We start from the raw sequence: 15,085 nt of genomic DNA, 5'->3' as shown, positions 1-15,085 counted from the left end.
CAGACAGTGAGGCAGATGGACCAAACGTTTTGCTTTACAATAGCCCAAGACTACCGTATTTAAAAATACTGCCATATAAGAACGCGATTGAAAAGTCGCGTGCCGCAACATAAATACCTACACCACCCTGATAAGTCGTAGAGCGTGGTGTAGGCATTTATGCTGCGGCACACATTTGTCCTCTACACATGCACTAAGATAATATTGGTGGAAGTAGTGTCACTAGATAAGGTATCAGAGTAACACCACTTAGGAAAGAAAGTGAGAAATGTGGGCCATTTTGGTGTTTATCAGTATTTCGAGATTGCCACTTCTGCGGCCTCACCACTAAATTTGACGAGGTTGTTTATTAACAACACTGCCGATGACTCAGCGAAACTGCATCTTCGGACACACTTCTGCAGCTGATATGCTGCACGCGTTATCTTTGACTTGCCTACGGAATGAAGTAAGTGGCGCGCAGCCGCAGAGCACAGAAGACATGCTAAGACTACTAGATTTGACCGACTAAAACGCATAAACAACAAAATGGCGGCGCCCATGAACCGTCGCAGTGTAGACAAATGTCATATGATGCGAACTGACCAATGATCATTGCGGCGGCACTGAACGGTAGAATAATGGCGATACTCTGCTACTTTTTCTAGTGACACTAGTTGCACTTTGCTAAACAGAAACGCAGGATGCCTGCACGCCGGAAGAGTGCTTTGTTATTAGAGAGTTTTAGCTGACCGTTTTTGACGCTCCGCTATGCTCCCGACGGCCCGCTAAGCACAACCGGAGCGTCAGCGGCAGAAAGGCTATTAGCTAAGCGATAACCGCATCTCCCTCGGCGGGAAATGATTCGCGTCACTGGTCGTGCCCTGTCGGGGGCAAACCAAAACGTGATCGCAAGATACGAATTGGAATTTGGCCGCTCAAGTAACGTAAAGTGCCGTTTACTGCCCACCTTTTTAAAACGATGTAGTCGCTTACATAATGATTCTAAATTATTGTAAAGAAGCCGATAAAGATTGGAATAGCCAAGACAAGGCTGTCTTTCTCGGCGCTGCATAGAAGCAGCCCCGCGCTTCGGTCGACGTTTTTCGCTTCCGTACTAAAGCTTGTTGAGGAGTGTGGCACCTTTGCCTATTCGGAAGAACTTTCGCGGTTTCGTCGCTCGCGTTTCAACTAAAGAAACGAAGTTCGCGGGAGCGCGCTCACATCGCGGGGCAGCTATGCTGATATTCCGCACGGTAACGTAGGCGGCCGCGACGGTCCGCTAAGAGGCCCGGTTAGCGGAGCGGGGCCCCGCTCCGGTATCGCCGCTAGCGTCTTTGCGCGGCACGCATGCGCAATGGTGCTCCCGCTAGATATCGGAGCGGAGCGGACCGTCAGAAACGGTCAGCTAAAATTGTCTATTAGGTAATGTGCCTATCTTAAGATAAGAGGTAGGGCAAGGCCTCATAGCGGTGCCTGGGAAGATTGCGTACAGCCCTAAGCACGAGCCACAAGGCAACGCGGTTTGTTGTCGTCTGCTGTACCACATAACATGGCAGGTACCCACGCAGCGAGTAGCATGTCGCATAACCTTTGCGGAATTATGTTTTGGAGGGTCACAGTTACACACGTGAGAACATTGACAAGAACAATCCTGCGTCGGGATGCTTTTGTGACGTACGTACCCACATACTGCTTGCCGTTGTGTGGCATATATCGTATTATGTTACTTACAGAGCATAACCAATAGCCACCAGCAGCAGAACACAGATAAAATGACGTCTGTATATTCTGAACTATTTATTTTATTTCCTCCTGCACAAGATTTTCATGATTCGCGTATTTGTGCCGCCACTTCCGTCTAGCCCTCTTGTTCTTCAAGTCTTCCTTCACCTGAAAGATATTTGAAATAATAAAGGGCAATCTCAGGTTTAGGGCAAGTTTACGTTGCACAATTTCTGGAGGCCCATTTTTCATGTAGTAGCCGCGGATCAAGAATATACTAAAGCGCACAAAACAATCTGGGGTTGTTGCAATTGGTTCATATGTACAAATCGGACAGTCAGAACGACACACAGGCGAAGGCTAAAGAACTGCTCAAAACCAGCGGACGACGCAATTTTCTGGAAGGTAAAAGATGTATTGGGGCGAGCGTGTGTTACGCAATGAACCTAAACCTAAAAAGTGCACAATATCCAACAACAAGTCAACAAAGTGACGCGCGCACATCAGCGTCGCCGCATCGAATGCCGCGGTGCTTCTTTTGCATGCATTTCTCTCGGAGTGTTCCACTTTTTACAATAATCTAAAATCAAGCAAAAAACACTTACGTTAGTGACAGCAAGGTGACACTATTTCCTATAAAATAAAATTGTACGTCATGGCATACTATACAATCAGTCAAAGGGCGTCCCGTTTATAAGATAACTAGTCGCGGCCTCGCGCCGTTAACAAAACAAAAGTAATTTCACAGAAATTGTTCACCGAAATACAATATCCGAAATAGTACGTTAAGTAGCTTTACAACTTGAGTGGTGATGTAGCGGAGACTATAAATATCACCACCTTTTCCGTTCTTTGTGTTGCTTGTAAAGGTTGGCTTTGGCGGGATAGCGAAGTCGCTTCCTCGTGAGCGCACGTCGGATGGTCGCACGAACGCAACCTTGTTTGATCGCGTTGCACAGTGAAATGGTCGTAAGTGCTATTTTGGAGAATATTTCCAATCCACCAGAGGGTTTTAAGTTCTGTACGAAGTGCGTAATGCCGCGGCAAGCTAACATCGCTGGTATGCCTCAGGGTCGTCGGAACACAAGCTGGCTGTTATTTTTTCTACAGCAGAAACCGCATACCGCCCTGCAGGCAATAACCATCAGCAATTCATCAATCTCGGTAATCTTGACATATCATGTCAAGTTAATGTAAACTACTAACAACCAGCTACTGAGAAAGGTGATATATTGTTCTTTAAAATAAATGTCAATAAGCTACGCCAATCATTTTGAAACAAAAACAGGGTAATATTTTGGTGGTTCTGAAACTAGTGCACGAACGCATGACTTTTGATACTGCAAACAGCATGAAAGGACTATGTAAGAATTTCAGGCAAATATTTTTACGAAGTCTACGTTTGGATAATCATCAGCTAAACCTCACATTGTCCTCCAACCGCTCCTGATTAGTGCCGCTCCAGTCCACAGTTTACCCCCCAATTTCTCTATTTCATACATCCATCGGGATAATTAATGACCTTCCCCTCTTTTTGAGCCCATCTATTGGTATTTACTCTGTTACCCAAAATGTTCACCGGTTGTCAATTCATCTACGTGGCCAGCCCAACTTCATTCTTTTGTCTTTATTTTAAGTATGATATCTTCTACTCCTGTTCGCTCTCTGATGCAGGTAGCTCGTGTGCTGTCCAAGAGTGTTGTTCCCAACATTATTCGCTCCACAGCGTGTTGAGTCGACATAGGTTTGATTCATAGTTGTTTAGTAAAGGGCCAAGTTTCAGCTCTGTAAGTCATCAGCGGCAGCATGCACTGGTTGTAGATTTTTTTCTTTTGAATGACAGAGGTACTCTACTTTTGATTCTTCGGGAGTGCTCGCCGAGTGCTCACGCACCATTACATGTACTGCGCGGGATTTATCTCCCGTGGTTTGGGTCAGCCCTAACCATTAGGTCGGAACAAACCATTTCTTGGGAGGACCAGAATAGTGGTGATTATGTGAAGCCCCATCAAATTTTTGTAACTACGCGACAATGTCGAGCCAGTTTAGAGCAGAGCCGCCTAAGGTGACCATGCAGGCAAATACAAGTTGTCTTATTCGAACGATTTTGTGTTTTATAGTGCCCCCAGACCTTGTCCAGAAGCAAACGACGCTTTATTCTCTGAAAAATATCCAATTGAAGTTAAAGTTTTGGTTCTCCCGCAAATCATGTGTTTTTATGACGTCTGCAATGACACCGCACGAACAGGTCTTCAAGCTAATCCTAGTGTGTCGCGTAGCCTTGTTTACCGTTAGTCAACCTACACGGCACCACCAAACCGCGGCGGGCCATTCTCTGCGTTTGCTTTGTTTTTCACCGTAACAAACTGATGCACAACTATTATATGAAATAGCAGTTTATTCAATTAGAAGCGGTCTGCCACGGGCTGTTTGAGCGGGTCCTCCCCCGAACGAACTGGTGAACACGCACAAACGTGATGGGTGAACTGGCCCATCAATTGCAGGTTTCAAGAACTGGCCCAGCTATTGAGTCTACTGAGAACGAACAGCATTTGTTTATTTTCTCTTACCCTCCCTCCCCAATCCTTCCCCCCATCGTGACTACAACGTCATCCTTTTCTATTAAAGGTTATCTCTCTTTTTCCCGCCTTATTTGTACCTGGCGTGTTCTTGTTAAGGTAGAAAATATTTGTTTTCCGACACACGGTGTTCGCTAGGCAATCATGATATCGTAAAACACCGTGGCCTCCGCCAGTCGGCCAGTATCATCTGAGGAAACACCAAAGCGCCGCAGTACTGTGCAGCTAAAACAAGCATATCACGCGCAGTACCAACGCCAGTACGCATCGGCACATCTACGTTTATGTGCACGTTCGTAACTTCCAATGCTTACCCCACCGTTTTTACTTACTTGCTTTTGCCAGCCTCAGCCAATCGCTGAGCTCTCACATTGACATCATAGGTTCTTCTGTGGCAGATGAGCTGGTGACTCACATGGCCAGCCTCTGTTCTCCTGATCATGCAGCTTATTCGAGCGATGTTTATGTTCAAAATGGTGTTAGTACTATTCAAACGAGGCAATCTTTAGAATGAAGCAAACGTGTGTTTTGTCTGTCACTTCAATATTTATTCTAGCCGTGCGGGGCGCTGCTCAGAATTGGTGCAGAAAGTGAAATGTTAAGAAATGCTAGGCCAAGAAGTGTGAGAGGAAGTGGCGATGAGGCAAGGAGCTGACAATACGTGGAGGGTGAGTTATGCGTTGCGGCGATGTGCGGGGGGGAGGAGGGGGTAGGCGCGCATTGGCGATTGGCTATGCCTAGTGATGACGTAAGCTCCGACGTGCTGGTGTTCTTCTAGTTGAGAGAGACGGCGTGCGCTCGTCAGCATCAGTATCCGATCTACCGATGAAATAGGCAGACCGAAGGGTGGATATAAAAAAGCCAAGTAACCGCTTTACGAAAGGCCACGTTAACGCTAAGGAAGAACAAAGTTCGAGGTAGAGAAAAGCAAAGTCATAGCTATTAAAAGCCCAGTTAAGCCCACAGAAAATCAAGCTGGGCTATAAACATGCAAAGATAAGGCTATAGCAAACGCCAAGTTGATGCTAGTGAAGATCACAAGCTCCGCGGCCTGTTTAGTTTTCGCATCTCGATAGCGAAGGAGACCGAATTTTGTTGGTATGAAGTAACATCACCAGTTTATAATTAATTTTTCTCTTCTCTCTTGTGGCATTTATTGTAGGGATCTCAATTTTAATGTTAGCCTTTTCGCTTTGAAATTTTTGTCAAATGCTATTTTGCGCTACTCCTTAATGAAAAACAAAGACGTGAATCACAGAAGAGTATTTTTCTTACGGAATGATTTTGTTGGCCAGAAAAATAAAGTTTCCAGTGTTCTTATACAACGGGATAAGTATTGTTGGGGTAAAACTTGTCGCCCACATTTTCATTTGCGCCATATCAGATAAAACAAGCAGGCACAGGATAATACTTTGGCTCCCTGGGTGCTGGTGAAACTGACCCGTCTTCTAGGGAAATACTGTGGCGGCGAAGACACAGGATGAAACAATTAAGTGACGTCCTGTGATTTCGCGCAGAAACGTTATTGTACGTTACAGCAGCAATAAGGCAAATTTGACACTATAGGGACATTTTTACAGGAGCGATAAGTTTATATTCACTGAGCGAAACTTACATGCATTAGCCCAGTTTTGAATTATGCTTCCGTGGCATGTCTGGGCGACTTTGTCTACGCAGCTTCTGTGCACGTTGAAGTTGCACTGGGAGCACTGCAGGCCTTGCCAGAAGAGCCCGACAAGCAAGCGCTTGCAATAGAGGCACACTGTCGGCCGGCCGTACGAGTGTACCTGAAAAGTGTGCGGGGTGCAGGTGCGCCCGGCCAACTCCCGCTCCACCCACGCCGGGCGCCCCACAGGCAGGAAGGGAGCTGCCTCACGCTGCACACCAGTCGCCCCTATGTTCCCCCGATGAAGCAGCTGCATAGAAGAACCCTGTTAGTGAACTGTATGCAGCAGCATACGGGATGGCAAGTATTCTCACACCCCCCCACCGAAGTTTTTAACTGCGCACGAATCCTCACGTCAAGTTTTCCTTTATGCGCTGCACTCATTTGAAGCTTTAGTGAGTAGGGAGATCTCTGTTGCGTGAATGGGAACATTGTTGGCTCCTCTCTCGTGGCTTAGTCATACAGGGGCGCTGTATTTGTGTTCTTTTGTTTTTTCTTTTGTTTCAACATATTATTTAGCTCTGCGTTTTCCCACGAATTTCCTCTTTTTTAAGAGGTGTAAGTGCACAAGAGAAAAGGTGTCACAGAAGTAGATTATCAATCCACCAATGAATACTCCCAGTCCAGAAGTGGAGCAGACAAAAAACTGTCAGATTTGCCACTCATTCCGAACAACGACCCTAAGCTACGTCGCTCGATCATGTCGCGCTGTACAACCAATCATTTCAAGCATTTCCCACCGTCCTGCCGGTAGAAAATGACCAAACGCTATAAGGCTGTGTTCGGCTTCGTCTTTATTTTGCTGAAACATCATTGCCGAACATAAAGACGGCAAGTTGGCGCTTCGAAATTGAGTTGCTGGCTTTCCTTCCTAAGTACCTGTGATCTCTCCTTTTTTTGTCTACAGCACGGCAGACCCGGAGAATACTCAAGCCGCAGTTGGAACAGGACGTCACATAGCATTCTGCTGGTTTAAGAAAGCCCCCAAATACCTCGTAATGTATATGCGACAACGTGAGTGTCAGCAATGCAGTTTACCCACAGTCATTACAGGAGGCAAATGTTTCATCCAAATCGTGTTCCGGTGTTGTAATGATGTGTGGTCTGTGAATGAAGTTGAAAGCTGCTGCCTGGGCATTATAATAGAGATTGGACCTGTCGTCCGTGCAATGATTGCTATTTTGATTAGTGACCTTATTTTACCATGAATTGGCTGACGGATGTCTTCATATCTCCCTGTCCGTTAATTCGAAGCCGCAGTGTCCAGTGTGTAGAATATCAGTGATTTAAACCAAGGTATCTCGGTTAGCCCCACAAAAAGGCGTCCTCATTCCTTTCAACACGAGCGGTTTAGCGAGGGTGAGCCGTTTGGCATCATGTACTCATTTAATTGGCGGAACACAGAAGCAAGAGGAATCTTCATCAGTTATTTGTACACCTCTATATCTTGTTACTATCCATACGATACCTTGTCTGCCGGCTTAGGTTAGAAGAAAAGAGAGCCTTTGCCAACGCCGAGCATTATACCAGGTCAAACAAATTCTAGCTGCATAAAACTGCCATGCCTAATTCTTCGCGGACAAAATTGTTCATACTGAAAGAAAGAAGACAACATTGCGCAGACCAGACGTGGACGAAGAAAACAAGGTAAGACAGATACAGGCGCCAACTTCTAACTGTTTATTCAAAGGTAGCCACATGAATTTATATATAACTTATCCAAACAGAAACAACAACCACAATAAAAAGAAAACAAAAAATATCAACCAAGGTATAATCATGGAAACTAGTGTAGAAGGTGATGGCAGTGGCCAGAATTAATAAGTACAACACTGCTGAAAGCATGAGAACATATCTACTCCAGCCTCAAGAGCAATCAAGATGGTCCTAAAGCGCGTGCGTGCATTTCAGGCGCAGACCAAATCGAAAAGACGGAAGGACAACTGTGATTGCTTAAGTACACGCTGTGATTTAAGAATGGCATTTCTTTGTTACTTAACGCTAGGGACGGCGTACTGACGCACTTTTAGACTGCTCTTTCGATAAAAACCGCCTCAATCATCTGCCCTTCCGTTTTGTTTCTTGCTCTCCTCTTGGTCGTCTTGTCCAGGAGTGGATTACAACCACAGCGCTTGCAGTGGTTTGCAAGGTGAGCACCCATGTTGCTACTGTCGGCCAACCGGTGTTCTCTGGCACATTCGTTGAAGCAACGCCCAGTCTGACCAATATACACCCTTTCGCACTTAAAGGGAACACTGTAAATGACGTTGTTAACACACTCGGTGTAGAGGGTAGCCTGCTTGTTTGACCATGACTCCGGTATCTTATTGGCCATCATAGGGCATACTTTAGCCAGCTTGCAGGTGGTGGAACACACAGCGCGCACTTTATATCTGGATGCCACCTTCTGGAAGTTGTGCGAAAGGTATTACAGTACGGTATTGCGATGTACGGTATTACGAGCGTGTTCATTTTTTCCTTCTCTTCCTGTACTTTTTTATGTTTTTTTATCTTCTGCAGGATGCTTTCAAGCACACTTGTGATAACGGTGGGTGGGAATCGGGCGGCTTCCAAGCGGCTGATCTCATTGCTAAAACTTGCAATCAGATTGTGTCCAGAAGATTTCGTCAAAGCCGAATTAAGGCATGTGGTGCCTATTCCCGTCTTTATCAGCTTGAAATGCGCGTTGTCGTATAAGAGACAAAGTCATGTCAGTAAGTGACAAAGAAATGTCACTCCTAAATCAGGGCGTGTAGTTAAGCACGCGCAGTTGTCCTTCCCTCTTTTCGGTTTTGTATGCGCCTGGAATGCATGCACGCGCTTTATGACCATCTTGATTGCTCTTGAGGCTGGACTAGATATGTTGTCTTACTTTCCGCAGTGTTGTAAGTAACCATTCTACCATTGTCACCACCTTCTACAATTGTTAGCATCATTAAACTTTGGCTAATATTTTTTGTTGTTGTTGGTGTTTCTGTTTAGATAAGTCATGCATAAATTCGTTTAATTACCTTTAAATTAACAGTTGGAATTTGGCGTCTGTATCTGTCTTACCTAGTTTTCTTCGTCCACATCTAGTTTGCGCCACGTTCTCTTCTTTCTTTCAGTATGAACCAACTAGCTCAGAAACAAGTTTTGTTAAAATAATTCCCCCACGCTAAAACAGTAAACGACTGTTGTCGTCTGCTTAGTGTTCGGCGGTTTGCCCGAGGAATTAAGCGCCAACCACTTTAATTGTAGCCATCTTACTCCACGCGGGGACGGCTGGCTGAATTTTGTGGCACTGGTTTTCCAAGGCATTTCTCTCAATGATTCTTTCACTAACACGAGGAAAATCCGGTGGACACATTTTCAGAGCCTTAATTCTGTTGAAAACTGTATTGGACGACGTATCACAGATGTAATACGCCTTCTCTTTCAAACCTCTACAACTATTTGTTTTCAAGCAGTTCAAAAAATTGTTATCTTTTTAGAATATCAGTTTTCAACGGCCAAATTACTCTGTCCGTTTTCAAAACAACAAACTGGTTTCCGTAGTCTTACAGCCTTTGCCAGCCTTGCAAAATCTCAACTACAAAGTGTTTATTGTTCTCCTCATAGCACACACCCTCTTCGCAGTTACGTATTTTCTCAGGCGGATTCTTTTTGATGTATTAAGAAGACGGTCATCAGCAGCATCGGCCGGTCTCTAAGAAACAAAACCGCGATTGAAATGCTCGTTACACATACAGTCAAGGGTATGACGGAAACCCGGCTGGCCGGGAGACATGTTGAAGTAAAGGGGGGCCTGTAAAAGATTGCGAACAAGGCTTCCGTATCGAGGCTGAAACGTCTTTTTTGTCGTTGTTTTACAGTTGTTAAAGTTTTTAACAGGTTCTTCGGGTCGGTGTCTCCCTTTTGCTTCAGCTCCTTGCACATCTACAGTTGTTTTATGTCTAGAGTGACATCAGAGTTAACTGATGGCATTCCTGTTAACTGATTGTTAAGTGAATAATATTGTACTTAACTGATTATTTGTTACAAATTTTTCTAACCAGGATTACAGTCACAACGTGAAAATGAGAAGCAGCCACCTTCAAGCAGCAGGCGCGAGCGCCAGACCGTGCGATGGGGTTTCTACATTTTGGCTACCGATGTCCACCGCATTCGTGTGAGAACACTGGCCGCATGGGTGCGTTCGTAAGCATCACGAGTAATCCGAGAGAAGGAGCCGAATGTTCTTTTGCACCTTCTTTTGCACCTTTGCACCTTCTTTTGCATATTTTGCACCATTGCTTTCTGCAACAACAATAACACATATATATAAATCCCCAGCGGAAATTTATTGATTTCTATTTTTAGTAACACAATGTTGCAGCCCCTGTTGCAGGGCGTAGACTTAGAGCGACATTTGAAAATATGGAGACCACGAAAAGTACCAATTTCAGGCCAAAAGAACGCCACAACGATATATGTGCTGTGAAGTGGTTCAAGGTACACCTTTTATCCAGTATCTAATGAAAAAATTCACAGCATATCCACGGGGTGAATGATGATGAGTGGGCGAAGCTCCTGAGGGGAAATCATCGGTAAAACCGTGACTCTTCAGTGAAAGTTCGCCCACTACATCTGTGTCCGAACGTAACGTCTAGAAAGTCTCGCTTAAACCGCGCGTCGGCACCTTGGGGCTGAGCTCGCCTGATGCGTTTTGCAGATGCCTCACGAGCTCTCACTGCATCGGGGTCTGCCTGCCGATACGTGCGCTTTCTCGCCACTTCCCGTTCTCTGACGTTTTGGAGATCCTCTTCGCGCCGCAGCCGTGCCGCTTCGCGTACGGCAGGGTCCTCGCGCCGTTGCCGTGACGCTTGGGCCTCTCGTTCTCGAACGCTGGGATCTTGGCGGCGTCGTCGCGCAGCCAGACGACACGCTTCGGCCTCCCGCTCTCGTACGGCAGGATCTTGGCGGCGGCGTCGCGCAGCTTCACGGAACGCTTCTGCCTCGCGGGCTCGCACATCTGCAGCATTATCCATCGGGCGACTCCGAGCGCGCGCCAACAGCGAACGGATTTTATTACAACGCTCCCCGCCATCTAGTAAACAATCCAAGAACTCAACTAGAGGTAGCCACGCCATCTAGTAAACAATTCAAGCGCATCTTTTCATCATATACAAGTACCGCCATCTAGTAAACAATCCAAGAACTAAACTAGAGGTGGCTACATACATACGTCGAGGATGGACAGACCCACGCCTTAAGGAGCTTCGCCCCTAAAAGTCTTGTCCGGTAGTAAGCAAGCCAGTTTCGCCACTGATCGTATATACGTCTGTGACTCTGTGCGCAGGCTTCCCTTAGATGGCGGAAGTCCTACGAAGCATTATACAATAAAAAAGGCCAATAAATGCATGTCTAACGAAGGCCATTAGGGGCTGCATAAATGACCGTTGAATGAAGAGCGCATATCGCTTGTATGACGCAAGCATATGGAGAACATTTTGCCGCGCCTATCTTTCAGGGGGCAGTCGCTAAAGTTGATCACGCTTTAAAGCGCCGCACGGCTGTTAAGAGTTCTTTTCGTCTCTGTTCTTCCGCAGTTGGCGTATTCGATGTCTCCTCAAAAATGGGGGTGAAAACTCACTTGCTACGCCAGCCCGCACCGTAACCGTACCTTTTCGTTACACCCATAATTCATTCTTTTCACGCGTTTGTTTTCTCCGTTCACTGATGCGACATTTCAAGCCAGTGTCATGTCGCAAGCTCCACGTGGTTGCGTTGCAAAATAGTGTTAGGCAGCATACTCACCGCATTCTCGTCATCCACTGCACAACCTGCCTGATGATTTCTCTGCTGTACATGGCTGCAGTTGTTGGGAATAAGATGGGCGCAACGCTTGTGGAAGTTCAGGCCGCATCCTGCGTGAGTAAAGGGACAGAATATGTGGTTCCTCAGCTAACCTGTTTTCCGTAAACTGTTTTTTCGTGGCGTTGGTGTTTGTTGTGAAGTTGTCTTTTACAGGGACATTATATTTGGGACAAACAAAAGTATCTCTGTGATAAGAATGAGCTGCTTCGTACAAAAGTGAGGTGGCTCGTACCAGAACATCACGTCGGTAACCATACAGAAGTAGTAATCTCTCCACCGGTCATGTGTAACCGAAGAGTGGAAAATCTCGAAAATAGACACTCTTGTACGGTACATTTTTCTCCAAAATAACAGGCAAACTGGGGAAATGTTAACTCTGAACTAGAAGAACGTGTCTTATCTCTTTCTCCTTATCACTAAGATGGGAAGGGGGGAATGCAAAGTAGGCGTATATGCAACTTTCATTAAGCAAATCTTACCAAAACAGCAGTCTTCAGGTTCTGGGCGAACGGGATATTTCGCTTAAATACTGTGAAAGAGCGTTTCCTTTGCATAATTTAACCCTGGGCGTGTTGAAATGGATGCACGAAGAAATTCCAACTGCGCAACGGGACGAAGACAAGAAAGGGCATAAACGAGCGCTATTTCGTGCCTCTCTTGTTTTCGTCCCGTTGCAAAGTCAAAATTTCATCAACATTCCCTTCTTGCGCGTGCAACAACAACGTAAACTTTTACAAAGGGTAATGCGCAGAATATCGCGTGTCTTTTTACTGAAAGAGATACATACGTTAGCAAGGGCAAAAATACAGCAGTATACTGCGCCCAATTACCCAACTATGCGGCAAACATTATTCAGGACAAAGGTAGAGTACGCTTTAACTTTAACGGTGTTGGCATTTTGTAAGCCTGGTCACTGTTCTTTTGGCAACATGTTATTTTTTTCCCCAAAGGGATGTGAACGAGGACCAGTACCGACCACCTTTGTTTAATTATTATTCCGAAAGATGCAAATTATTGTTAATGCAAATCTCGAACTGCCCCATTAAGAAATAAACACGTTCGACCTCCTTGTAGCCGAAAGATGGTCATAAAAGAAGGGGGGGATTCAGTATACATACAAAATTTAAAGAATAATTTTAGTAATGTGGGGTCGTAATGCAAATCTTCGCAGGGAAGCACAACGTATCACTGACTGTAGTATGTCAATTCAAAGTAATTGTAGTGTTCGTTGAAAGACATCTCTAAACACTGCAGTGCCCTTGCCAGTTGAGGCTGACTGCAGCAGGGTTTCAGCGATAACTTCTACGTAGCGCTAACTACGGCGATTGATAATGCCCCTTATTGGTTTACCGAAACGTATACAGCAATATACTCGTATTACTAGGTGACTCTAACTAATACACAAAAACAAGTGACAACTTTTCAACCAAGATTTACGATGATCTTCGAATGTGCTACCAACACCACGAAGACCTATCACCCCACCCAGAGGAACAGCCATCGGCCTCATATTTCAGCAATGGACACGGGGAAATGCGGAGACCTCAACGCACTTCACAATCTAAGCGACAATGGTCGTTTTACTCGACTTTAGTCCGGTGCGGCAGAAACATTCCTTTGCTGGAGTAATATTCAATAATTGTATAATATCTGAACTGCCTCACTTTTTCAAGCTTCCGTTATGATTAGCGGGTGTTAGAAAGAGCAATGAGCTATAAGGTTTTGTCAACTAGGGACTGACTACCCGCTGGCCTTGTCTCGTTTATATTTTAAATCGACGGTGATATACATACAGCGCAAACACCCATTGAACTCTCCCATTGTTATAGTTAGAAATGGCCCTACGAATAAGGGCTGGGTGCTTCAGGAAGGAAAGAAGCAGAAAGGCACGCAATATAACTAGTTACACCCGAGGAGGACTTATCGAAGATGTAGCAAAATTTTCTCTTTGGAGCACGTGGCACCATTTCGTTATTTGGTTTTGTGTGTACCCCCCTTCGGTGCAGGTATGCACTCGCAAAATAAGCAGAGGTGACTGAGCAAGCTAAGGGATTTTGTCGGTGTTTCTGACGTGTAATGATATTTTATTTGCTTTCATTTTATAGCTAGTCTTTTTTTTTTGCAGTATAGAAGCAAGGAGGACATATTTTCAAAGCGCTGGCCTTTTCAGTTATACTTACGGTCACACTTCAGCCCCTGTCGTACAAAGCCAAAAAGCATTTCACCACAATGGTCGCAGAAAGCGGGTGACTTGTAAGAAAACACCGTAAGATGGTGAGGACGAATCTGCACGTCGCAACCGATGTACTCGGCTACAGAGGGGATAGGAGAGAGAGTTGTTTTATCAGACATTCCATTTGGCAAAGCAACTATTGCAGGGATTCACAAGCCTGTTAAAATACTGCAATTATAAACATAAAATACAATTCTTCATATTTAATTATAATTTACAAGCACGCTATAATATTTCAAATGTAAATTAGGAACACAAAAAATAAGTAATTCGTGTTCTCCCTGTATGCATAGGTAGAGTAAAAGTGCCCGTGGAAAAGGAGCAGAAATATTGGCGGCCTGGGCCTGACCCGAACACCCAATGTCCTGGAAACGCGCCTTAAACTTTACTGATTGCATTGCAGAAGCGGTGGTATTCCCACTTATGCGCTCTCCCAACGATATCTATCTGACGCATACTGGGTTTTAAAAGTGGCAAATAGCGCCGTTGCTGCACTTCACTTTGCAATCATTGGTTTTCACGGCGTGCCCTTGACGAGAGAGCAGAAGACCTTGAAGAAGCCGTCGATCGGTCGGGAATCATACGCACCACCCGTGGCACTCGGAGTGTCGAACCCAGGATCTGTATACGTCTAGCTTAATTACAAATGGGAATGAGCAGCCTCGACGAATAAACCCAGAAAGACACGCCAAATGTTGAGGACACCATAAATGGCGAAATAAAAACAACCGCGCACACCCGCGATAACAACGACGATGGTCGAACGGAAAGCTTCCCATGATAGATTCTTTGGTTGGCCAATCCCACACTGCTAGCATGTGCTACAGTCGAGGTACGCACCACTTTTCTAGAATACCTACAGCAATTCTACGACATGCACTCCACAGGCCTAACGTTTGGATTTGGGTTTTGGAAACCTCTTGTAGGATATAGAAATGCAGCAATAGCCTAGATGCTGTCTTCATAACGCGAAGGATCCACGTTCTATTCCGTCCACGGGGAGAGTTTTTTTCTTGCACTTCACCACCGATCATTTACCATCATCGTCAGAAAATGCTGGCTTTC

General features: G+C 45.3%; 1 protein-coding gene across 1 annotated transcript; it reads right to left on the bottom strand.

Moving 5' to 3' along the window:
* Window positions 1–4,417: 4,417 nt before the first annotated feature.
* On the bottom strand, window positions 4,418–14,587 carry LOC144139882 (serine/threonine-protein kinase D3-like). The gene is made up of 4 exons (XM_077672121.1): window positions 13,968–14,587; window positions 11,728–11,837; window positions 5,899–6,199; window positions 4,418–4,473 (listed from the first exon to the last, which is right to left on the bottom strand). Exons 1-4 carry the CDS (start codon window positions 14,137–14,139, stop codon window positions 4,418–4,420), a joined length of 639 nt encoding a protein of 212 aa, XP_077528247.1. The 5' UTR covers window positions 14,140–14,587.
* Window positions 14,588–15,085: the final 498 nt, after the last annotated feature.

The sequence above is a fragment of the Haemaphysalis longicornis genome, unplaced genomic scaffold, assembly GCF_048455015.1.
Source record: "Haemaphysalis longicornis isolate Haplotype H1 unplaced genomic scaffold, Haemaphysalis longicornis Haplotype H1 scaffold_5, whole genome shotgun sequence".
Taxonomy (NCBI): Eukaryota; Metazoa; Arthropoda; class Arachnida; order Ixodida; family Ixodidae; genus Haemaphysalis; species Haemaphysalis longicornis.
Note: the sequence above shows the minus strand (reverse complement) of the source record. Positions and strands in the feature narration are given on the sequence as shown.

Bases quoted from the DNA above. Each gene is read 5' to 3' on its own strand.
- LOC144139882 (XM_077672121.1), bottom strand. From the start codon at position 14,139: ATGTCTGATAAAACAACTCTCTCTCCTATCCCCTCTGTAGCCGAGTAC. The intron at 11,838-13,967 runs GTAAGTATAACT...TTACTCACGCAG, and splicing joins ACAGGGGCTGAAGTGTGACC to GATGCGGCCTGAACTTCCAC. The intron at 4,474-5,898 runs GTAAGTTTCGCT...GTGTTTCCTCAG, and splicing joins TCAAAACTGGGCTAATGCAT to ATGATACTGGCCGACTGGCG.